This window comes from Narcine bancroftii, chromosome 1 (assembly GCF_036971445.1).
Source record: "Narcine bancroftii isolate sNarBan1 chromosome 1, sNarBan1.hap1, whole genome shotgun sequence".
Classification (NCBI taxonomy): Eukaryota; Metazoa; Chordata; class Chondrichthyes; order Torpediniformes; family Narcinidae; genus Narcine; species Narcine bancroftii.
Genome location: NC_091469.1, coordinates 228,840,886 through 228,867,072, shown reverse-complemented (window position 1 = coordinate 228,867,072; position 26,187 = coordinate 228,840,886). Strand labels below are relative to the sequence as shown.

The window sequence follows — 26,187 nt, the reverse complement described above, 5'->3', positions numbered from 1 at the left end:
TGTTTTTTAAAAATCCCTTTATTTCTGTATATTAGTTGTTTGGATCAAAGGAAAGTGGATTCCACAAACAGATTAAATGTTACACATGTCAAAATTGAAATGCTATTGTAATTTCCTTGAATACGTCTCATTTTAGTTACTCGCCCAGTTTGTGAGAGTAACCAACATTTTCAAGTGAAGTTGTGACAAGAACTAGCTGTGGTCAAACAAATTGTGGGAAGGGAGGGAGAAGAAAGGTAACATTTGCAGTATCCAGAAGAGACATTTCATACTTAACTATTTCTAGATAAGGAGTTTATTAATCGTTATACATCTACTACATATTCTAATCTTTTACAGCAAAGTTTGTAGCTCCAAACTTTGTAAAATCTTTTATTCGAAGGTTAAAGCTAGAACATTCATTACAAGAAACCTGATTTACCGGAACATGAACATTTAAAAGCAGGTCATGAAAAGAGCTTAGTAAAGGTAAAGGTTCCATTATTATCATGTAATACTACATTTAAAATGTAACATACATGAAATTCTTAACTTTGTCTACCATAAGGCAGACAGAGAGACGCCATTTTGTCTAGCACCCTTCTAGAAGTGTATAAAATACGAGCTTTTCACACAAAAAAATCTGCTCATCAACAGTTCCCAGCTTTATCTTTGCAAAGGGTAATTTAAAAAATTGCATCACTCACAGATGTAACTCACGAATATGCTTAGATCAAAGTTTAATTATCTAATTTACTAAGGAAACAAATGCAACTCATCTCACACTTTGTAATAATGAAGACAGTCAAAAGGAGGCAGGAAAATGAAAATCACATCCAGGGTCATCGTTCTCTTTTCGGGGAAAGTTAAAGCATCTGCAATTTAGCTATTAAAATCTATTCAGGAAATTGTCCGATGTTGCCGTGGATACAATGGATTTCTATGTTACCATCCAACAGTAATATTTCTAACTCCCTTGAAAAGGTCTTCAAAGTGGATAATGAGAACATTCTCTCATATTCACAGGGAGCCTGCATCTCTTTGGAGGCAACGTACTCCTAGATTGGGTGGAAACCATCCTGATAATGCAACATTGATAACAGCTTCAGTATGTAAAGTTGGACCATCCAAGCATCTGGTTATTTTCTAAACTTCTTAGACCAAGCCAATTATTCAACTCTAATCACCAGTTACTCAAACCTTGGAGTTTCTTTTATGCAGGGCATCAGCCAGCCATTTAAAGACTTAGTCTTTAAAGCCATTTAGTCTTCTTGCTATTGGATTGGTGAATCTCTATTATAACAGATGATTCACATTCTATTCTACAAGTTACCGTGAACTGTAAACACTCTGTTCTAGGGCCGAGAGAAAACAGGTGAGTTTGTGCACTACAAAAGAAAAATTCCAGGAACTATTGGAATCTCAGACTTATCACTAATTGCACACAAAATGCCCTAAGGCTTCACTTGGAGGCAAACTGTTAGAGAGGATTCTTAGAGACAGCGGCTAGGAGTATTTGTAGAAGTATAGACCTCTCAAGGAGAGTCAGCATGGCTTTGTTAGAGAGCAGTCAAGCCTCAGGAATCTAATTGAGCTTTTTGCAAAGGTAACTAAAAAAATTGATGTGGTGTACATGGATTATAGTAAGGCATTTGACAAGGGAGACTCGTTCAGAAAGTCATGAGGTGTGGGATCCATGGAACCTTCGCTGTGTGGATTCAGAATTGGCTTTGCCTGAAGAAAACTGAGGGTAGTAATGGATCTTGCCCTTTGTGAGTTTTATAAATAAACTGGATGAAGAGGTAGAGGGATGTTTGCAGACAACGCAAAGGTTGGAGGTATTGTGGATAGTTGAAAGTGAAGGTTGTGGGAGGTTACAAGAAGATCCTGACAGGATGCAGATTTGGGCAGACAAGAGGCAAATGGAGTTCAATCCAGATAAGTGTGAAGTGATGCCTTTTGGAAGGTCAAACTTGAAGGCAGAGAATATGGTTAATGGCAGGATTCTTAACAGTATGATAGAAGGGAGACCTTAGTGTCAAAATCCATTGATCTCTCAAGGTTGCCACACAAGTTGACAGGGTAGTTAAGAAGGCTGATAGCCTTCAGTAGGCAGGGATTGTGTTCGAGAGTCAGGAGGTAATGTTGCAGGTCTATATTGAGAGTCATGACAAATACAAGTTCTTTAATGTTGGTTTGATCACATTTAAAATAAACCTACTTAGGGGATGCCAGGGTCATAAGCATTAAATAATGAAGCCAGTGTGCAGATGTAACTTTCTTGTTTAGTTCCATAACCAGTACTGCCTGAACCATCAATGAGCAATTTATTTAAAACAATACCTAACTTCCTTCTCCATCAACGCTCTTAATAGTTCAGGCCCAAAAAGAAAATGTGTCAGTAATCCAAAATCAATAAAGTAAATTGTCATTGACCAGAACAATTTTTAAAAAAATGACAATAAGCCATTTTCTTACATGTACTGTCATAAAGCAAAGACGTGCGAGCAAAAGAGAATCTCTGCACTCGATTCAAAGAAAGATACACAAAAGAAATGAAGTTTTCTTTTAGAGAGAGAAGTCCTTGGATAACAGAACAAATAATGATTTATTTGACCACAGATGAACTTTAAGAGGAGCTTCTTAGCAATTCAAGCTGGGAAATTTGAAACTATACTGACATTGTATGCTTTAATTACTTACTTCTGTTTCAAACACCCATTGACTGGAATTTTATTCTGACTTCCAGCAGGTTTCAACTCAAATCATTAATAATGACTTCTTGCTACATAGAGTTTAGAATTCTTTTGCTAGGTGCCCTCTTTGATACAAGGACATGCATCTCAGCAAATATGACTCTATAAGCCAGGAAACATTTTACACCTCTCCACAATTACTGCCACACGTTTCAAAAAGATTTACAATAAAATTCTGGAAAGAAACATTGTACTCATTATAATCATCAATTATTTCAGTTCCCAATAGTAGGTATCATACTTTATGCTAAATCGCCACAGTTTAGCTGAACTGTGCTAGGCAGTTGTGCAGAAAGATTGCATGGCAAAATAAAATCTTTCGAAAAGAAACACCAAAAGATGGCCATTGGCAAAATACTGCAAGCCATAAACAATAGAAGAAATTGTAGCAGACTTCAACAGGGATTTTATCTGAAGGCTGCACCTGACAATTGGAGTTAGGTGACTCAGGCAGTTGGAGTTGAAAAGCTCAGATTAGCAGCAAGCTGATTGGGCAATAGAGATCAAGTGATCTTGTGACACAGGATGGTATTAATTCACTTCAACTCAGCGGTTCAAGGAGGTGATACTATTGACTGGAGTTCCACAAAAATTAGTAGGAAATTTACAACTAATTAGATTTTTTTCCTACAAAATTAAAACTAATTAGTTTCCCTTTGCCCCTGTTAGCTAAGTTTACTGTATATGAGAAAATGCATCAATAAAATTAATGATGCAAACTTCAAGAAGCTGAATAAGCACAATTTTGGTAGAGGAATTTTCCAACTGCCTCTCTCTGCGTTTGGAGATATTGAAAGAAACATTTATTTTAGTGACTTGTTTGCACATCTTTAAAACAGTCCAAATGTGAATATTCAATTAATATTTTGTAAGAGCTGCCAACTTGTTTATGAGAATTCCAGAAGACGACCCATTTTCCCTCATCCATTCCAGCTAATGGTGCAGAGGACAGAAGGAAGAATTCTCATCAATCCCAATAAAAGACTTTCAACAGAAGATATAATTGTAAGGTAAATCAGAAACAAGCTTCCAAAAAAAAAGGATTGATCGTGTCTGCTCATCATAAGTGTAAACTTTCACCAAGGAACAGTTGTACTGTATGTTGGAAAATAACAAAGAAAAGGGAAATGGGTGAATGGGAAATAATTAAGGTAGTCACTTTAGGTATTCTTGAACATTTGGAAACATGGTGTAATACCGAAGATTAATATCAAAAAATACAATGGGAAGCTCTGCAATATCCTCAATACTTCCCTTCAAAGGCAATGCAGAGCCAACTACAACACCACACTCATACACTGAAAGAAAGAGCAAGCTTATTTTTGTTAAACATATATCAGATATTAATACATCGATAATTATTACATTAAATAATATTAAATTAGAAAGAGATAATGTACTGATAAAATATTTCCCTTATCCATTGATTCATTACATTTTGATATGAGCCGCTTCATTTGAGAAAAAGTAGTTGAAGCTTGCCTCCCAGCCAAAGAAGCTTGTATTTTTATCTTTTATATTTGAGAAAGTTAGTCCATGGATCAACGTAGGCATGGGTTAATATATCTGGCTCAAATAAGATCATCCGCAGTGAAAACTTCATAGTTCATTTCAGAACATGTAAATAGGCTGTTGAGAATCTTCACTCAGCAATTAATCTGCTGATAGAGACCAGTCTTAACAGCTTAAAAATGGTAGACAAGAGAAATTTGAACATTCATATATATATATATATGCAAAAGTATTGTAAATTTAAAATGGACTTTCTTCCTGCTGAATTGTACCCCGGCAGTTACATTCATTTAATTCTATAACATTTTGTTGCTTTCCAATAATAGTATGTCAGCTACTATTCATAAACAAACTAATTAATAAAAGGGACAGGAACGTTAACCAAAGACAATTGGTTATTATTGCTATAGAATAACAGTGCAGCAGTACGTCAGCCATTCAAATTACTGCCACAACAATAAAATACCATTTTAACCATTTACCAGTAACATTGGAGTAGACTGCTTCCAAATCTTTCTGCAATGTAACACTGGCCGTCTACACTATCTAACCCACATTAATTCTACTGGAAAGAGCACCTGTTTTGCAGCCAGTGCATAGTTTGTATAGAATCAGTGTTCCATCAGGAAAACTTGTATATCTACTGTCAATTTTTTTTTTCAGTTCGACTGCTCCCATCAGTCACAATGAAATTCGGGCAAATACGTTACTGACTTCCACGAGCCCAGTGTTGTTTCTTGTACACGTTGAATGAAGCAATGTGTTTCTTTTCAAGTTTTATTTCTGCTGAACACACGCTCCCCTCTCAGTGTGAGATGCTGCAACTGGTACTGCAGTACTTCTGTGTCTGCTGGCTCCTTTATACTCATTTTATCTAGGTTTAGATAATCCAAGGACTTTGACTGGGCTCTTTTTCCTTTAATGAGGCAAACTGGCAAAGGGCCACGTAGGCATCTGTTGGGCTCGAAGGACAATGACCTGATGGTTCGTTCCCCTGAGCTTGGCATTCGCCGCCGCCTTCGCCCATTTGCAGCTGGGATCTCGTATGGCTGATAATACCGGTTCTTGGTTCTGTAGACATGAGAATTTCTGGTTAGTCCCACATCCGGCTGTTTAGTATGTTGGGCAGACACCACATCTGCTGCTCCACCCTCGCTACTTGACCACCTTTGGGCCAATTTTAACAGTTCACCGCCTGTAGCAAAGCCAACCAGATAGTTGGTGTCCATGTGAAGAATTTGATAGCTAGAAACAGTCCGCTTGACTGGAGAACATGGGGTGCTGGAGCTACGAGGTTTCTCTGGCTCTGGTTTTCCCGGAGAGTTAACATCAACAGGTGGTACAGGAAGGATGGGCAAGACTGCCCTGGAAATACCACTGAGGTCCACCTCCATTGTGTAATTGGCAGCTGTCAGTCTGAAGTACAATATAACATAATACCATCAGGAAACAAACATACCATAAGGGTTAGACCAAGGCTCTGAAGTCATGATGGAATTTCTTTGAAACATTATAAACATTTCTGGGGGAGCACAGTTGGCATAGCAGATAGCGCAACACCTTTACAGTGCCAACAATTGGGACCGGGATTCGAATCCCGCGCTGTCTGTAAGGAGTTTGTACGTTTTCCCCGTGTCTGTGTGGGTTTTCCCCGGGAACTCTGGTTTCCTCCCACCGTTCCAAATGTACCAGGGGTTGGATGTAAATTGGGCAGCACGGACTCATGGGCTTGAATGGCCTGTTACCGTGCTGTATGTCTAAAAAAAATTTAGTCAACAATTTTCATAAATATCTCAGCTTTTATTTTGTCTTGAAGGAACAGTACCATACGATTTTTAAAACACTAAGTGGTATTTGATTCGGTAAGTGACGAAAGGAGTACAATTTAAAGCCACAGGCATAATGGAGAAATGCATGACAGAAGATTAGACACTGCAGGCAGGCAAACTATGCGTAAAGCCATCGAGCATTATAGCACAGCACACGCCCTGAGGCCCACAAAGATTTGCTAACCTATGTAAACCTACTCCAATAATCCTTCCCTACCTCACACTCTATTATTCCTACATCCTTGTGCCTATTTAAGAGAGTCTTTTAAATATCCTCATTATAATAGCTGCTACCACCCCCACACCCTGGCAATGCATTACAGGCACCCATCCATGTAAAATATCTTATCTCTGACCTTCATCATCCACTCACCTTAAATCGATGCCGGGATGATGTAATGGGGGAGAGCTATTATACTGACTGCTTGCTATTGGCTATGGCTGTAGAGAGACTCTACCCTACTGGTATAACAGATGGAGATGCTTTCCCAATGGCCATTTTAGTGGTGATTATAGTCTGTTAATAAAATCGATATGCCATAGACATGGACCAGAAAGGTGTATACTAATACTGACCCCACCTCTGTTAAGAATCCTGCCATTAACCACAGTTTGACTTTGCAAAGTGCATCACAATATCTTGATGAAGGGCTCAAGCTCGAAATGTTGGTCATGTATCTTTATCTCTGCTATGTAAAGGACATTGTTTGACCTTCTGAGTTTCTCCAGCATTGTGTTTTTACCTCAACCACACTGTTGGGAGACTTTTGTGTTTTACTTCATCACATAATTCTTATCTGGATTGAACTCCATCTGCCAGTTCTCTTCCTAACTTTGCATCCTATCAATACCCTGTTGTAACCTATGACCAACCTTCTAAACGATCCATGCAGTTAGTGCAACGCTGTTACAGCACCAGCGACCTGGGTTTGAATCTGGAGCTGTCTGTAAAGAGTTTGCATGTTGTCTTTGTGTCTGCGTAGCTTTCATCTGGGCACTCCAGTTTCCTACCACCATTCAAAACCTACGGGGGTTGTAGATCAATTGGGTGTAACTGGGCAGAACAGGCTCATGGGCCAAAAGGGCCTGCAACCAAGCTGCACGACTAAAAATTTTTACCTCGAACATTCGTGCCATCTGCAAACTTGCTGACTCATCCCTCTGCTTCTTTGTCCAGATAATTTATAGATATTATATACCTCACAAAGCACAGAACAGATCCCTTTGGAACCTACTAGTCACCGACCTGCAAACAGAATACATTCCATCTATAACCATGCTCTGCATTCTGTCGGCAAGCCAATTCAGAATCCAAAGATTGACCTAAATTATATAATTTAATGAACTGTTCAGAGCTCAGTGGCTATGCAGACCCTTCCATCTCAATTACAAAATGTTCAGCATGCACTGTTTGGACAAAGATATTATTTTAAAAATTGTTCAAAACAGTATACTGAACTGTTTGTTTCAAGCATCATTTGCATGTCGTATTATAAAATCAAAACAAGTTCCCCATTTTCCTTATTTGTCGATCTTTAGCTAATTTTAGTTTCATTTAAGAAGCAGAAATGGCCATTGCACCATTTGGAAGTGTGTCCACGTGTCAGGGTGATAAGCTGGCAATGTGACTCAAGGAGATAGTTCAGTCTCACCAGACTACTTCCTGAAAGGCCAGTGACTACCCATTCCCTCTCCACTGATGATGATTAGGCGGAGTTGTTTTAAACCTTTCTGCTTCAACTAGGACAACCTCTGTTCGCGAAACATGTTTACCTGAGATTTGATGGAATCGTTGATTTGCAATACTTGGCTTCAAGCAAATAATTGGGTAGCATTTCCAGTGTCGAGATCAGTTAGCAGCAGGTTCAAAAACTCAAATTTGCCACACTTGTAAAATCTGTGTGCCCTCATTCATCTATTAACCAGTCAGCATTGAAAACAATGTGTCATCTGGACAGCCTTATTAATTCTCAGAACCTTCTCACATTTGACATTGGATGAAAGTACTCCAGTCTATCTCTTCTTTTTTGAACAAGGGCCCTCAAATGCGCACTGTTCTTTGCCATGGCATGTCTTGTGTGTTTAAAGATAGTTGAAACTTTAGATCAAAATCTTTGCTGTTTTCTGATATTCTTTTTTCCCCCAAAACGAATTAGAAAACCCAAGGTTAATGATACAGAGCTATGGGCCAAAGCTTACCATGCAATGGTTTTGAAGTAGAACTGAAAAAAAATGTTAATTCCAACACTGGAAACATCTTCTGTTCCCTGTTCAATATAACCAAAGGGACCATCCCCTTTGTGACTCCCTGGCTTGTTTTACCATCTCTGCCACCACCTACTTTCTCACAGCACTTTCCCTGTCCCTTTACCTCATCCTTTCCCACCTTCCAGTGACCCTAGCCACACTTTTTCCACTTGTACTTCTTCCAATCCAACATAATGTGGATCATCTCTATGTTGTAAGCTACTTCCCCTCAGTTAGCAAGAGTAATCCTGAATCATCTCTTACTTTAATATCACATGGGCATGGTTAGCATAGCAATTCGCGCAATGAAGTTATAGCGCCGGCAATCGTGGTTGGAATTCAGCGCTGTCTACAAGGTGTTTGTACATTCTCCCCGTTCCTCCAATTTCCTCTGACCATTCAAAATGTACCGGGGGTTGTAGGTCAATTGGGTGGCACGGACTTGCAGTCCAAGAGGGTGTTATTGTGCTGTTTTATGTCTAAATTTAAATTTTAAAAATCCTTTGACTCAACCTGTCCATGCCAACCAAGTTGCCTAACTGAGCTTGTCTCATTTGCCTGTGTTTCGCCTATATACTTCAAACTCTTCTCAATCCATGCATTCATCCCAAACACCTTTCAAATATCATAACTGTGTGGCAGTAGCGCCATTAGGCAGGCAAACCAGCCCCGCTTGTCACCCACATGGCAGGGCAGCTGGCCACAATGGCACCATCGGGGGTTTCCTCCCGACCTCGGCACCAGGCTCAGAAGCCCGCACTTGGGGACCCACGTGACACCCCAGTGACGTTGGGGCCCCCCCAGCACGGTTCTCAGCCAGGTCTGGGCTGGGAGTATAAGACCAGCCGGGCAGCCTGCAATAAATCAGTTTTTGCTCACTGAACTCAACTCATCTGGTTGTGCGATCCTTCCGTTGGCAGTGTAGCTGCCGCTACAACTGTATCCATCTTCCCAGCTTTCTCCAGCAGCTCATTCCATATGCATGCCCTCTTCTCTATCCCATTCCCAGACTATATGAACAATACCCAATTTAATATCAAGGAACAGCACATAAACTTCGTTCTTAGCAATGTTCCAAGTCTCAGATCCGAATACTGAATTCACCAGGTTCAGACTGCTTGTTCTCCCTCTCAATGTCAGAAGTGGCCAGGTCTCTTGTGACAACTGCTGCCTGCTTGCTATTGCTAACATATTCGTGTTCCAGATTTCCAGTCCATTCTGCGTTCTGCACCTCATAGCTCTAGTCTGCCCTTGTGCTTTCTATTTTCTCTTTAACTGCCTCATTCATCTATTAACCAGTCAGCATTGAAAACAATGTGTCATCTGGACAGCCTTAGTGTCCAACCCTATACGGATATTTCCTTTGGTTCCTCCAACCCTCTCCCTCACTGCAATCTAAAACATGTTTGCTTTTCTCACTTTTCCCAGATCCATTGGACATGAATCAGAAACAATAACTCTTGCTTCTTGCCAAAAAAAAAACAAATGCTGGAGGAACCCCTGCAGGTCAAGCAGCATCTCTCAAGGGGTGGGGAGTGGAGAATTGTTAACGTTTTCAGGTCAAGACACCAACGGTTAAGAGAGGAGGGGAGATAGCTCATGTCAGGGGAGGGGTAAGATGGGACCAGGCAGGTGGATACCAAGGGGGTGAAGTGTAATGGGGAGATAGAACCAGGTGTGGAGTAAGGAGACAGGAGGGTGGATAAATGGATGCAGACAAAGAGAAGGCAGATTTGGGGGTGCGGGAATAGGGAATATGCGGGAAGTCGGAGGATGGAACTGGGCAGTTTGGGGACTGGGGGGAGGAGGATGAAAATGGTTGATGGGAGCTGGAGGGGCATAGAAAGGGCATAGATTGGAAAGACAGAGAACACACAAAACAGGAGAGAAGGATTACCTGAAAATGAAATTACCTGGTAACGAAAAACCTGATAAATGGAACTACCAGAAAATGGAAAGTTGTACACCTCACTCTGCCTGGGTATCAGCAACCTGATGGTTAAACAATGTATATTCGCACCTTCCCCAATTTGCTCCAGCTGCCGATCACCATAGGCCCACCACAACGCTATTTGTTTATATACTGGTTACCTTCCTGCCCTCATTGTCCTAAAGAAGGGTCTGGGCCTGAAACATGGACAATTAATGTCTCCCCGCAGATGCTGCTCAACCTGCCAAGTTCTTCCTGCAGTTTGTTTTTTTTTAAATGGAGATTTCAGCACCCACAATTTCTGTCTCCAATTATTATTTCTCTCTCCACAGATCCTACCTGTCATGTTGAGTATTTCCAATATTGCTCTTATTCCAAATTTACATCATTGTGGGGTTTCTCTTCATTTAAGGAAATCTATTTCTTTTTTTCCCCTTTGACTCGAAATGCCCATGATCTGGCCCCAAATGATATAAAGCCCAACCGATAGTTTAACTTCCTTCATGAATGGCAGAGTTCCACTCCGACACATACTTTGAATGACTCCAATCTTAAAACTCTTAACACGCTCTGAGCAACAAACAATAGCGACTTCTCATGTGTAAAGAACATTTTAAAAAAGACAAAAATAATCAGTTATTTCCTCTTCCTTTCTGATTATTCTCCACTGCAACATTCTCAGTCTCAAGATAATTTTCAAGAAAAAAATATAAAAAGACATTTATGTTGCCCTCACAGTGTGGGAATGCCATGGTCATAGATTGTGAGGTTCTGTTCAAGATGCTTTGCAAATAGTCACATGGCGCCTTGTTCGCTGTCACCATTGACCCATATAATGAAGTAAATGTTTAATGATGATCGAGCAGGCTGTCTGAACAAATCCTGGATGATGCATTATTTGGAATGCATTTATCTAACATCCAGAGAACATTCCATCATGCTTTGTAAGCCATGGAAGAGCATGGGGCATATCACTAAGTCCTGGGGTTAGCACTGGTCATTTCCAACGCAATTATGTCGCCTCAAAAGAAGCACCAACCCTCTTTTCAATCTTTTTCAGCATGATGCTGAAACAAGGCATGAAAGACCTCAACAATGAAGACGCCGTTTACATCCGGTACCGCACGGATGGCAGTCTCTTCAATCTGAGGCGCTTGCAAGCTCACACCAAGACACAAGAGCAACTTCTCCGTGAACTACTCTTTGCAGATGATGCCGCTTTAGTTGCCCATTCAGAGCCAGCTCTTCAGCGCTTGACGTCCTGTTTTGCGGAAACTGCCAAAATGTTTGGCCTGGATGTCAGCCTAAAGAAAACTGAGGTCCTCCATCAGCCAGCTCCCCACCATGACTATCAGCCCCCCCACATCTCCATCGGACACACAGAACTCAAAACGGTCAACCAGTTTACCTACTTCGGCTGCACCATTTCATCTGATGCAAGGATCGACAACGAGATAGACAACAGACTCGCCAAGGCAAATAGCGCCTTTGGAAGACTACACAAAAGAGTCTGGAAAAACAACCAACTGAAAAACCTCACAAAGATTAGCGTATACAGAGCCGTTGTCATACCCACACTCCTGTTCGGCTCCGAATCATGGGTCCTCTACCGGCATCACCTACGGCTCCTAGAACGCTTCCACCAGTGTTGTCTCCGCTCCATCCTCAACATTCATTGGAGCGACTTCATCCCTAACATCGAAGTACTCGAGATGGCAGAGGCCGACAGCATCGAATCCACGCTGCTGAAGATCCAACTGCGCTGGGTAGGTCACGTCTCCAGAATGGAGGACCATCACCTTCCCAAGATCGTGTTATATCTCCACTGGCCACCAAGACAGAGGTGCACCAAAGAAGAGGTACAAGGACTGCCTAAAGAAAGCTCTTGGTGCCTGCTGCATTGACCACTGCCAGTGGGCTGATATCGCCTCCAACCGTGCATCTTGGTGCCTCACAGTTTGGCGGGCAGCAACCTCCTTTGAAGAAGACTGCAGAGCCCACCTCACTGATAAAAGACAAAGGAGGAAAAACCCAACACCCAACCCCAACCAACCAATTTTCCCCTGCAACCGCTGCAACCGTGTCTGCCTGTCCCGCATCGGACTTGTCAGCCACAAACGAGCCTGCAGCGGACGTGGACTTTACCCCTCCATAAATCTTCGTCTGCGAAGCCAAGCCAAAGAAAAAGAAAAGATGTTGCCTCAATCTTATGTGGCTCAAATAATAGATTTCAAAGCTTTTCCTCCCTTTGGTCTATGCTTTCAATAAACTCTAATGAAAATGACTGAATTTTCCACAGCATTTTGGTTTGTCAGTCTTCAGGATAAACAGCACCCAACATATCTTCTCTATGATTCACCATCCAGGAACCTCGTTGACCTTCCACCTACCCTTCTCCCAATCCAGTGTTCCAGTCCCAATCTCCTTCAGGAATATTGTTCACCACCCTTGCCTACTATATTCTTTGGGTTGTTACAATATCAACAGCCTCTGTAAACACACAGGATATGGAGAGCTTGAAAGAACATTTGATTACGTAATCTTCAAGATTCTCAAAGTCAGCTATAATGCCTGGATAACTGGTTGGAGTGGACACGTTTTCTGTTTCCTATTCAATTGTGGTTCCATCTTACATGGAAAGCGTGATAGTCCAGTGGCAGATTAACACCACTCTTCCTTGTCGTGTGGCTTACTTTATTATTTAGCACTATCCCTGGAGGACTTAGTAGAAAGAGATTCCATGCAATTGATCAGAGGAAAACAGGAAGAGAAAAATTAGCACTGGTGCTCCAAAATCACTGAAAACATCAATCAAGGGACATCAATGTTCTTCAACAAATTAGGAAGAAAAATTACTAATCCAAATCTGTAACCTCTTCAGAATGCATTGAGATGCACCACATTGAAAGAGATTTTTTTTACAAAGGTAGCACATGTAAACTATTTCTATTGAGTCATATCATTGAGGGAAACTGTGGAAATAGACCCTCAACACCACTGAATCTGGGCCATTCATCAACTCCCCTAAATTCGACCGCTCACCTCCACACTGAAGATGTCTGCTTTATATCCACGGTGATAAATCTGATAAGCTGTTAGCGAATCAGTTGAGAGGATGTGAAGCAAGATGGCAAATTACAAAAATTTGGATCAATGACGCATTCAGGAATTGTTATTCCCGACTTTGCACTTATCTATTTCAAAATAGTAACAGTTCGATGGAGAATTTTAAAAATTGTTTAAATATTCCCATGCTTTCCCCAGATTACAAAATGAGATTAGATGAACCTAGATTACAAATAGAGATAACTGCAGCTACCTCTTCTTTGAAATCCAGAAAATCATTGGGTTTCCTGTGGAATTTTTAAAATCATTTTCTTCTGTGCTCTCACCTTGTTTAAGTTCGGTGATGTCTGATTCATTTAAGTAGGGTAAGAAAAAAAAGAGAACAAGAAAGATCATCTAAATGCAGTTTTTGTGATGTGTGCAGACAAAACATGGAATTATCAACATGGACCTTCTCTGTGGCCTTGTAACCACAGGCTGTGGAACCTCAAACTTTTGGTAACTGAAACATCTGACATTTCCTGAACTGACAGTACCATTCTCAGCAGCTTGGTCACTGTTACATGGTCATGGTTGAATTTCCTGCTCCTCCTTACAAAACTGGGTTCCCAAATGAAAAATCAAATAAAGCAAATACGTACTTTTGCAATGTGAAGAAGTGCACCTTGATTTGCAAGATTAATGACTAATGATCATAGAAGAGTGGAAGTCACCAAAATATATCTAAATCCAAAAACATAACTATGAATGCCCCTCAGAACCGTCCAGATTTACAAGCATTTTCTTGGTGATCAAGATAGTCCCCGACCATTTGCATCAGATGTTAAAAAGGCATATGAAGCAGATGTGGGGCAGGAGACCAAAAGTGCACATAACAAATGGTAAACAAGATTAGAAATTAAGATTCCCTCTATCACTGTGATACTATGTGCAGTTGCAGTTGGCATGTAACGTGCTAAGTTGCAGCCTAGGATGAATTAGAAAGGCCTTTGATAGGACCCCACGTGGTGTGAAAGGTTTGATTGCATGGGATTCAGGGTGAGCTGCCCAACGGGATACAGAAATGGCTGGATGGTAGGAGGATTATTACTTGGATTGGAGCCCTTTTTCCACAGAGGTTGGTCCACTGTTAGACAGCAATGTTAATGACCTGGGTGACAATGTAGTCAGCATGGTTGGTAAGTTTGCTGAGGAAAACAGAAAATTGTTGGCAGTGAAGAAGATTAATTAAGATTTCAACAGAATCTGAAACGAGGAATAGCAGATGGAATTTAACTCAAGACAAGTGCAAAGTAGTGGCAGGTTTAACCACAGCAAGTCTTACATGGTGATTGATGTAGCCCTGGGGAATGCAATCAGAGCAGGGACATCATGATTCAATTGTACACTTCTAGAAAGATATTAAGCTGGAAAGTGTAGAGAAAAGAGTCAAAAAATGTTCATGGGTCTTGAATTATCAGGAAAGGCTGGAGCTTTTCTTCCTGGAGCACCAGTGGTTAAAATAACGAGGACCAGAGATAGGGTGAACAGTCAAAGCCTTCCTCCCCCTGCTCCCAGAGCAGATGAATATAAAACAAAGGAGCATGGATTTAAGGTGAGAGGGAAAATATTTAAAAGGCACCTTCTTCACACAGATGGTGGTAGGCATCTCGAACAAGTAGCTACAACGAGTGCTAGAAGCAAGGACAATTGTCATGTTCAAAAGACGTCAAGACAAATAAATATATGGATAAGAAAGGGATACAAATGTCAGCAAATGGAACTAGTTTGGTTAGCATGGACAAGTTGGGGCAAAGGATTCTTTCCATGCTGGAGAACTCTACAATGTCTTGTCTGTTCATGTTGTAAACTCTCTGTACAGGAGAGCTTGTGATCTTGCCTGGTCTGCAGCAATTTAAAATGGTCAGACAATTTGTCAGATTTGGTTTCCACTAATAGCTTAAAGGCTCAACATGCAAATAGTCTGAGAGTGCTATCTTGTGGGGAAAAAAATTCTCCATACCCTTAGATATACATTAGCTACAACTCCATGCATTTGTGGGGAAAAAAATTCTCCATCCCCTTAGATATACATTAGCTACAACTCCATGCATTTGTGGGGAAAAAAAATTCTCCATCCCCTTAGATATACATTAGCTACAACTGCATGCATTTATGGGGGGAAAAATTCTCCATCCCATTAGATATACATTAGCTACAACTCCATGCACTTGTGGGGGAAAAAATTCTCCATCCCCTTAGATATACATTAGCTACAACTCCATGCATTTGTGGGGGAAAATATTCTCCATCCCCTTAGATATACATTAGCTACAACTCCATGCATTTGTGGGGGAAAATATTCTCCATCCCCTTAGATATACATTAGCTACAACTCCATGCATTTGTGGGGGAAAATATTCTCCATCCCCTTAGATATACATTAGCTACAACTCCATGCATTTGTGGGGAAAAAAAATTCTCCATCTCCTTAGATATACATTAGCTACAACTCCATGCATTTGTGGGGGAAAAAAATTCTCCAGCACCTTAGATATACATTAGCTACAACTCCATGCATTTGTGGGGGAAAAAATTCTCCATCCCCTTAGATATACATTAGCTACAACTCCATGCATTTGTGGGGAAAAAAAATTCTCCATCTCCTTAGATATACATTAGCTACAACTCCATGCATTTATGGGGGGAAAAATTCTCCATCCCATTAGATATACATTAGCTACAACTCCATGCACTTGTGGGGGAAAAAATTCTCCATCCCCTTAGATATACATTAGCTACAACTCCATGCATTTGTGGGGGAAAATATTCTCCATCCCCTTAGATATACATAAGCTACAACTCCATGCATTTGTGGGGGAAAATATTCTCCATCCCCTTAGATATACATTAGCTACAACTGCATGCATTTGTGGGGGAAAAAATTCTCCATCCCCTTAGATATACATTAGCTACAACTCCATGCATTTGTGGGGAAAAAAAATTCTCCATCTCCTTAGATATACATTAGCTACAACTCCATGCATTTGTGGGGGAACAAAATTCTCCAGCACCTTAGATATACATTAGCTACAACTCCATGCATTTGTGGGGGGAAAAAAAAATCTCCATCCCCTTAGATATACATTAGCTACAACTCCATGCATTTGTGGGGATAAAAAATTCTCCATCCCCTTAGATGTACATTAGCTACAACTCCATGCATTTGTGGGGGAAAATATTCTCCATCCCCTTAGATATACATTAGCTACAACTCCATGCATTTGTGGGGGAAAAAATTCTCCATCCCCTTAGATATACATTAGCTACAACTCCATGCATTTGTGGGGGAAAAAATTCTCCATCCCCTTAGATATACATTAGCTACAACTCCATGCATTTGTGGGGGAAAAAAATTCTCCATCCCCTTAGATATACATTAGCTACAACTGCATGCATTTGTGGGGGGAAAAAAATTCTCCATCCCCTTAGATATACATTAGCTACAACTGCATGCATTTGTGGGGGGAAAAAAATTCTCCATCCCCTTAGATATACATTAGCTACAACTGCATGCATTTGTGGGGGAAAAAATTCTCCATCCCCTTAGATATACATTAGCTACAACTCCATGCATTTGTGGGGGAAAAAAAATTCTCCATCCCCTTAGATATACATTAGCTACAACTGCATGCATTTGTGGGGGAAAAAATTCTCCATCCCCTTAGATATACATTAGCTACAACTCCATGCATTTGTGGGGGAAAAAAAATTCTCCATCCCCTTAGATATACATTAGCTACAACTCCATGCATTTGTGGGGAAAAAAGTCATGATGGTAAATTATCAGCATCAAAATTCTTCACACTTCAATATTTTTTCTCAAATTACACCGTCTTATAGAATACGTGACCGCTTCTGTTTGCATTTCTCATTCAGCACAGGCTGAGTAACCTAATCAACAACAAAACTAGCAGTGAATCATTTCTGTATCACTTGTTCAGATCAATGCTTTCCCCAGCTTAGGGGGACCTGAATTATACAGGCTCTTTGGTCTAGCGTGTCCATGCTAACCAAGGTGCCTACCCAACCTAGTGCCATTTACCTGGGTTTGGTCCACGTTTTTAAAACATTGTAAATGCACTGTCTCTACCCCTTTCTCTTTCCATTTATATGCATCCTCTGGGCAGAACACTTGCCTGTGAGATCCCCCTTAAATCTTGCCCCTCTCACCTAAACTTATGCCCTCTAGCTTTAGGTCCCCTACCCTGTGGATTATTTATATTCCTCAATATCACGCCTCTACAAGATTACACACCTCAGCCTCCTTTGCTCCAGGGAAAACAGACCCACCCTATCCAACCTCTTCTTATATCTCAAACCCTCCAGTCTTAGCAGCAGCCTTCTGAGTCTTTTCTGCACCCTCTCTACCTTAATCACACCCTTCCTCAAGTGCGGCAACCAGAACTGCTGCACACAATACTTCCAAGAGTGATCTTAGACAGCCACAGGCCTCAATTGGCCATTACGCAAAATAAGCACTTGCTTAGGGCACCAAGGGAAGGGGGCAGCACAGAGTTTTTTCCAGTGCTGGATTTACCAAGGTGCAGCTGAACTAGGGCCCAACAAATTTTTTAAAGTGTCATATTTGCATTTTTTCCTATTGCCCTAGTTGTAAGTTAAAAATTTGCTTATATTGCTTACTGATTTAATGTTAACTAAATATTTTTTTTAAAAACAGGTTATATTTAATATAGTTGTGGGGTCTGGCCTGGAAGAAAAATGAATTTTTAACCTACTATTTCACATTCAACACTTACTGAGTCTTAATGTCTGGTCAGTTAGTCAGACACGTTGAAGAATTACAACATCAATATCACGATTTAATAAACAAAAATAAAATGAGTGGAAATATAATGAGTGGAAAATGGCAATGAAAAGTTGCAACACAAAATCCAGTACCGGACAAAGGTGGCATTTCCAACCAAACTGGTGTATCTGTGTGTGTAAGCAAGCTGGGTGCATTTGTAGGTGCGTAACCAATCTGGGTGCATTTGTATGTGCGTAACCAGGTTGGATGTATTTGTATGTGTAACCAAGCTAGTTGTATTTGAATGTGCAATGAAGCTGCATGCATTTATAGGTGTGTAACCAAGCTGGGTGTATTTGTAGGTGTGGAACCAGGTTGGGTGCATTTGTAGGTGTGGAACCAAGCTGGGTGTATTTGTATGTGTGTAACCACATTGGGTGTATTTGTATATGTGTAAACAAACTAAATGTATTTGTATGTGTAACCAAGCTGGATGTATTTGTAGGTGTGTAACCTAGTTGGGTGTATTTGAATGTGTAACTAAGCTGGATGCATTTGTAGGTGTGTAACCAAGCTGGGTGTATTTGAATGTGTAACTAAGCTGGATGTATTTGTAGGTGTGTAACCAAGCTTGGTGTATTTGAATGTATAGCTAAGCTGGATGAATTTGTAGGTAGGTGTGGAACCCAACTATGTGTATTTGAATGTGTAACTAAACTGGGTGTATTTGTAGGTGTGGAACCCAGCTGGTTTTATTTGTAGGTGTGGAACCAAGCTTGGTGTATTTGTAGGTGTTGAACCAAGCTGGGTGTATTTGAATCTGTGTAACCAAGCTGGGTGTATTTGTAGGTGTGGAACCAAGCTGGGTGTATTTGTAGGTGTGTAACCCAGCTGGGTGTATTTGTAGGTGTGGAACCAGGTAGGGTGTATTTGTAGTTGTGGAACCAAGCTGGGTGTATTTGTATGTGTGTAACCACATTGGGTGTATTTGTATATGTGTAAACAAACTAAATGTATTTGTATGTGTAATCAAGCTGGATGTATTTGTAGGTGTGTAACCTAGCTGGGTGTATTTCAATGTGTAACCAAGCTGGATGAATTTGTAGGTGTGTAACCAAGCTGGGTGTATTTGAATGTGTAACTAAGCTGGATGCATTTGTAGGTGTGCAACCAAACTGGGTGTATTTGAATGTGTAACTAAGCTGGATGAATTTGTAGATGTGTAACCAAGCTGGGTGTATTTGAATGTATAGCTAAGCTGGATGAATTTGTAGGTAGGTGTGGAACCCAACTAGGTGTATTTGAGTGTGTAACTAAACTGGGTGTATTTGTAGGTGTGGAACCCAGCTGGTTGTATTTGTAGGTGTGTAACCCAGCTGGATGTATTTATAGGGGTGGAACCAAGCTGGGTGTATTTGTAGGTGTGGAACCAAGCTGGATGTATTTGAATCTGTGTAACCAAGCTGGGTGTATTTGTAGGTGTGTAACCAAGCTGGGTGTATTTGAATCTGTGTAACCAGGCTGGTTGTATTTGTAGGTGTGTAACCAAGCAGGGTGCATTTGTATGTGTAACCAAGCTGGGTGTATTTGTAGGTGTGTAAACAAGCTGGGTGTAATTGTATGTATAGCTAAGCTGGATGAATTTGTAGGTAGGTGTGGAACCCAACTAGATATATTTGAATGTGTAACTAAACTGGGTGTATTTGTAGGTGTGGAACCCAGCTGGTTGTATTTGTAGGTATGTAACCCAGCTGGGTGTATTTGTAGGTGTGGAACCAAGCTGGGTGTATTTGTAGGTGTGTAACCACATTGGGTGTATTTGTATATGTGTAACCAAGCTGGGTGTATTTATAGGTGTTTAACCAAGCTGGGTGTATTTGAATCTGTGTAACCAGGTTGGGTGCATTTGTAGGTGTGTAATTAAGTTGGGTGTATTTGTATGTGTAACCCAGCTGGTTGTATTTGTAGGTGTGTAACCAAGCTGGGCATATTTGTATGTGCAATCAAGCTGGTTGTATTTGTATGTGTGTAACCAAGCTGGGTGTATTTGTAGGTGTTGAACCAAAATGAGTGTATTTGAATCTGTGTAACCAAGCTGGGTGTATTTATAGGTGTTTAACCAAGCTGGGTGTATTTGAATCTGTGTAACCCAGCTGGGTGTATTTGCAGGTGTGGAACCCAGCTGGGTGTATTTGTAGGTGTGTAACCAGGTTGGGTGTATTTGTAGGTATGTAACCAGGTTGGGTGCATTTGTAGGTGTGTAAAAGCAGCTGGTTGTATTTGTAGGTGTGGAACCCAGCTGGTTGTATTTGTAGGTGTGTAACCAGGTTGGGTGCATTTGTAGGTGTGTAAACCAGCTGGTTGTATTTGTAGGTGTGGAAACCAGCTGGTTGTATTTGTAGGTGTGGAACCCAGCTGGGTATATTTGTAGGTGTGGAACCCAGCTGGTTGTATTTGTAGGTGTGTAACCCAGCTGGTTGTAATTGTAGGTGTGGAACCCACTGGGTGTATTTGTAGGTGTGGAACCCAGTCGGTGTATTTGTAGGTGTGGAACCCAGTGGGTGTATTTGTAGGTGTGGAACCCAGCTGGGCGTATTTGTAGGTGTGAAACCCAGCTCGTTGTATTTGTAGGTGTGGAACTCAGCTGGGTGTATTTGTAGGTGTGGAACCCAGTGGGTGTATTTGTAGGTGTGGAACCCAGCTGGGTGTATTTGTAGGTGTGGAATCCAGTGGGTGTATTTGTAGGTGTGGAACCCAGTGGGTGTATTTGTAGGTGGGGAATCCAGTGGGTGTATTTGTAGGTGTGGAACCCAGTGGGTGTATTTGTAGGTGTGGAACCCAGTGGGTGTTTTTGTAGGTGTGGAACCCAGCTGGATGTATTTGTAGGTGTGGAACCCAGCTGGGTGTATTTGTAGGTGTGGAACCAAGCTGGGTGCATTTGTAGGTGTGGAACCAAGCTGGGTGTATTTGTAGGTGTGTAACCCAGCTGGGTGTATTTGTAGGTGTGGAACCAGGTAGGGTGTATTTGTAGTTGTGGAACCAAGCTGGGTGTATTTGTATGTGTGTAACCACATTGGGTGTATTTGTATATGTGTAAACAAACTAAATGTATTTGTATGTGTAATCAAGCTGGATGTATTTATAGGTGTGCAACCTAGCTGGGTGTATTTCAATGTGTAAACAAGCTGGATGAATTTGTAGGTGTGTAACCAAGCTGGGTGTATTTGAATGTGTAACTAAGCTGGATGCATTTGTAGGTGTGCAACCAAACTGGGTGTATTTGAATGTGTAACTAAGCTGGATGAATTTGTAGGTGTGTAACCAAGCTGGGTGTATTTGAATGTATAGCTAAGCTGGATGAATTTGTAGGTAGGTGTGGAACCCAACTAGGTGTATTTGAGTGTGTAACTAAACTGGGTGTATTTGTAGGTGTGGAACCCAGCTGGTTGTATTTGTAGGTGTGTAACCCAGCTGGGTGTATTTATAGGTGTGGAACCAACCTGGGTGTGTTTGTAGGTGTGGAACCAAACTGGATGTATTTGAATCTGTGTAACCAAGCTGTGTGTATTTGTAGGTGTGTAACCAAGCTGGGTGTATTTGAATCTGTGTAACCAGGTTGGGTGCATTTGTAGGTGTGTAATCAAGCTGGGTGTATTTGTATGTGTAACCAAGCTGGGTGTATTTGTAGGTGGGTAAACAAGCTGGGTGTAATTGTATGTATAGCCAAGCTGGATGAATTTGAAGGTAGGTGTGGAACCCAACTAGGTGTATTTGAATGTGTAACTAAACTGGGTGTATTTATAGGTGTGGAACCCAGCTGGTTGTATTTGTAGGTGTGTAACCCAGCTGGGTGTATTTGTAGGTGTGGAATCAAGCTGGGAGTATTTGTATGTGTGTAACCACATTGGGTGTATTTGTATATGTGTAACCAAGCTGGGTGTATTTATAGGTGTTTAACCAAGCTGGGTGTATTTGAATCTGTGTAACCAGGTTGGGTGTATTTGTATGTGTAATCAAGCTGGGTGTATTTGCAGGTGTGGAACCCAGCTGGGTGTATTTATAGGTGTGTAACCAGGTTGGGTGTATTTGTAGATGTGTAACGAGGTTGGGAGTATTTGTAGGTATGTAACCAGGTTGGGTGCATTTGTAGGTGTGTAAACCAGCTGGTTGTATTTGTAGGTGTGGAACCAAGCTGGTTGTATTGGTAGGTGTGTAACCAGGTTGGGTGCATTTGTAGGTATGTAACCAGGTTGGGTGCATTTGTAGGTGTGTAAACCAGCTGGTTGTATTTGTAGGTGTGGAACCAAGCTGGTTGTATTTGTAGGTGTGTAACCAGGTTGGGTGCATTTGTAGGTGTGTAAACCAACTGGTTGTATTTGTAGGTGTGGAAACCAGCTGGTTGTATTTGTAGGTGTGGAACCCAGTGGATGTATTTGTAGGTGTGGAAGCCAGTGGGTGTATTTGTAGGTGTGGAAGCCAGTGGGTGTATTTGTAGGTGGGGAATCCAGTGGGTGTATTTGTAGGTGTGGAACCCAGTGGGTGTATTTGTAGGTGTGGAACCCAGTGGGTGTTTTTGTAGGTGTGGAACCCAGCTGGGTGTATTTGTAGGTGTGGAACCCAGCTGGGTGTATTTGTAGGTGTGGAACCAGGTAGGGTGTATTTGTAGTTGTGGAACCAAGCTGGGTGTATTTGTATGTGTGTAACCACATTGGGTGTATTTGTATATGTGTAAACAAACTAAATGTATTTGTATGTGTAATCAAGCTGGATGTATTTGTAGGTGTGCAACCTAGCTGGGTGTATTTCAATGTGTAAACAAGCTGGATGAATTTGTAGGTGTGTAACCAAGCTGGGTGTATTTGAATGTGTAACTAAGCTGGATGCATTTGTAGGTGTGCAACCAAACTGGGTGTATTTGAATGTGTAACTAAGCTGGATGAATTTGTAGGTGTGTAACCAAGCTGGGTGTATTTGAATGTATAGCTAAGCTGGATGAATTTGTAGGTAGGTGTGGAACCCCAACTAGGTGTATTTGAGTGTGTAACTAAACTGGGTGTATTTGTAGGTGTGGAACCCAGCTGGTTGTATTTGTAGGTGTGTAACCCAGCTGGGTGTATTTATAGGTGTGGAACCAACCTGGGTGTGTTTGTAGGTGTGGAACCAAGCTGGATGTATTTGAATCTGTGTAACCAAGCTGTGTGTATTTGTAGGTGTGTAACCAAGCTGGGTGTATTTGAATCTGTGTAACCAGGTTGGGTGCATTTGTAGGTGTGTAATCAAGCTGGGTGTATTTGTATGTGTAACCAAGCTGGGTGTATTTGTAGGTGGGTAAACAAGCTGGGTGTAATTGTATGTATAGCTAAGCTGGATGAATTTGAAGGTAGGTGTGGAACCCAACTAGGTGTATTTGAATATGTAACTAAACTGGGTGTATTTATAGGTGTGGAACCCAGCTGGTTGTATTTGTAGGTGTGGAACCCAGCTGGGTGTATTTATAGGTGTGTAACGAGGTTGGGTGTATTTGTAGATGTGTAACGAGGTTGGGTGTATTTGTAGGTATGTACCAGGTTGGGTGCATTTGTAGGTGTGTAAACCAGCTGGTTGTATTTGTAGGTGTGGAACCAAGCTGGTTGTATTGGTAGGTGTGTAACCAGGTTGGGTGCATTTGTAGGTATGTAACCAGGTTGGGTGCATTTGTAGGTGTGTAAACCAGCTTGTTGTATTTGTAGGTGTGGAACCAAGCTGGTTGTATTTGTAGGTGTGTAACCAGGTTGGGTGCATTTGTAGGTGTGTAAACCAACTGGTTGTTTTTGTAGGTGTGGAAACCAGCTGGTTGTATTTGTAGGTGTGGAACCCAGTGGATGTATTTGTAGGTGTGGAACCCAGCTCGTTGTATTTGTAGGTGTGGAACCCAGCTGGGTGTATTTGTAGGTGTGGAAGCCAGTGGGTGTATTTGTAGGTGTGGAACCCAGCTGGGTGTATTTGTAGGTGTGGAATCCAGCTGGTTGTATTTGTAGGTGTGGAACCCAGCTGGGTGTATTTGTAGGTGTGGAACCCAGTGGGTGTATTTGTAGGTGTGGAACCCAGCTCGTTGTATTTGTAGGTGTGGAACCCAGCTGGGTGTATTTGTAGGTGTGGAACCCAGTGGGTGTATTTGTAGGTGTGGAACCCAGTGGGTGTATTTGTAGGTGTGGAACCCAGTGGGTGTATTTGTAGGTGTGGAACCCAGTGGGTGTATTTGTAGGTGTGGAACCCAGTGGGTGTATTTGTAGGTGTGGAACCCAGTGGGTGTATTTGTAGGTGTGGAACCCAGTGGGTGTATTTGTAGGTGTGGAATCCAGCTGGGTGTATTTGTAGGTGTGGAACCCAGTGGGTGTATTTGTAGGTGTGGAACCCAGCTCGTTGTATTTGTAGGTGTGGAACCCAGCTGGGTGTATTTGTAGGTGTGGAACCCAGTGGGTGTATTTGTAGGTGTGGAACCCAGTGGGTGTATTTGTAGGTGTGGAACCCAGTGGGTGTATTTGTAGGTGTGGAACCCAGTGGGTGTATTTGTAGGTGTGGAACCTAGTGGGTGTATTTGTAGGTGTGGAACCCAGTGGGTGTATTTGTAGGTGTGGAACCCAGTGGGTGTATTTGTAGGTGTGGAACCCAGTGGGTGTATTTGTAGGTGTGGAACCCAGTGGGTGTATTTGTAGGTGTGGAATCCAGCTGGGTGTATTTGTATGTGGCTTGACGCATTTGCCCTTTCATCAAGAATCTGCGGTCCCCACCATTTCACAATATATTTGTCAATCCTGCACTGACAATCAAAAGGTCTGTCCCTTCAGTCGAAGTCCTGAATGCAGGAGGGGGGTCGTGATACGACCTCTGTGGACAATGGAAGGGTCGAGGGGGGAGCACTTAGCGTCAGTTGGCCTTCGTCCCGCCCTGCCAACAGGTTGGGGGACGGGCACGTATCCGACTCGATGTTCACGTCCGCCTATTCCCTTTCAGTCTCGGTGACAAATCGCGCAGCCTTTTCAAGGAGCCTGGTTGAGAGTCCAGCCGCGCTCGGTCAGTGGGCAGGGAACCGATGGTGGGGAGCTCTGGAGACCAGCGTTTCGGTGGGCGAGGGCCAGGCCAGCACGGAGCCCGGCTTCCAGCAGATACATGCACCCCCCACCCGGAGCATGTCATGCCCCGGCTCCACGATCCCTTGGGGAAAGGGTCTGGCCCAGAGACGTGGGAGCGTGTAAGCGCTCACCTGCGCGATGCGGGGTTTGATGCAGCCCAGCATCCCCCCCCCCTCCCCTCCTCCCCCCCTCCCCTCCTCCCCCCCTCCCCTCCTCCCCCCCTCCCCCCCTCCCCCCCCTCCCCCCCTCCCCTCCTCCCCCCCCACACACCACGGGCTTGGACGCAGCGGCGAGCCTCCTCCCCGCTGATGCCCCCAGTTTAAAACAAGACATAGATCTGACCTGGCATGTCGTTTGAAAAGCCGAGGCAGGATTGGATGGGGCTGAGGGGAAAGGAGACGAGACCACACCAACCTTGAATGGGAGTTCCTGAGACGGCGCCGCTCGCCTTACGATGAGAGCGGGGGTGGGGAAGGGGGCAGGTGGAGAGCTCCGGATTATCACATGATCCTGATGGAAACGACACCGCAGCGGCGGAGTCTCGCCTTCTCCGGGTTAACGGGAAGATCGTGCCACCGCGTGGCCTTCAGCAAGATTTCCAATACATTTTGGGGACACAGAGCCTCTTCCTCCCCACCCCTCCCCCCCACCCTCACCAGCATCAACATCAGTCCCATGTTTGTGCTCCAGGTTCCGGCTGTGCTGAACGCTCCCCAGTCCCTGCACCCCGATTGTGTTCCAGGAGGAGGGGGGGGGGGTCGTTCCAACCCCCCCCCCCCCCAATCCCGCTGTGCAATGAGAATTGGTGTATCCAAGTATCCAATAAGTACTACGTATGGGGGGGGGGGGGGGGTATTAGGATGTAGCCAATTAACGTTACAACTTCGAGACCGTGACCATCAGCGATGGCCGTGCTGCCCTGCAAGGCAATGCCTGGCATTTCCACACTCACCCGGCGTTTGCCTTA

General features: G+C 42.5%; 1 protein-coding gene across 2 annotated transcripts; it reads right to left on the bottom strand.

The window, feature by feature from the left end:
- macir (macrophage immunometabolism regulator) lies at nt 1–25,786 on the bottom strand. Of its 2 annotated transcripts, none has more exons than XM_069892430.1 (2): nt 25,635–25,786; nt 1–5,663 (listed from the first exon to the last, which is right to left on the bottom strand). In XM_069892430.1, the coding sequence occupies exon 2, from the start codon at nt 5,639–5,641 to the stop codon at nt 5,018–5,020; it is 624 nt and encodes a 207-aa protein (XP_069748531.1). In that variant the 5' UTR covers nt 5,642–5,663; nt 25,635–25,786; the 3' UTR covers nt 1–5,017. The 2 variants fall into 2 exon arrangements, with proteins under 2 accessions (XP_069748531.1, XP_069748536.1); XM_069892435.1 differs by lacking the exon at nt 25,635–25,786 and adding an exon at nt 25,563–25,624.
- Between the last annotated feature and the right edge of the window lie 401 nt (nt 25,787–26,187).

What these genes read in the sequence shown, in the direction of transcription:
- macir (XM_069892430.1), bottom strand. Translation starts at nt 5,641, where the DNA reads ATGGAGGTGGACCTCAGTGGTATTTCCAGGGCAGTCTTGCCCATCCTT.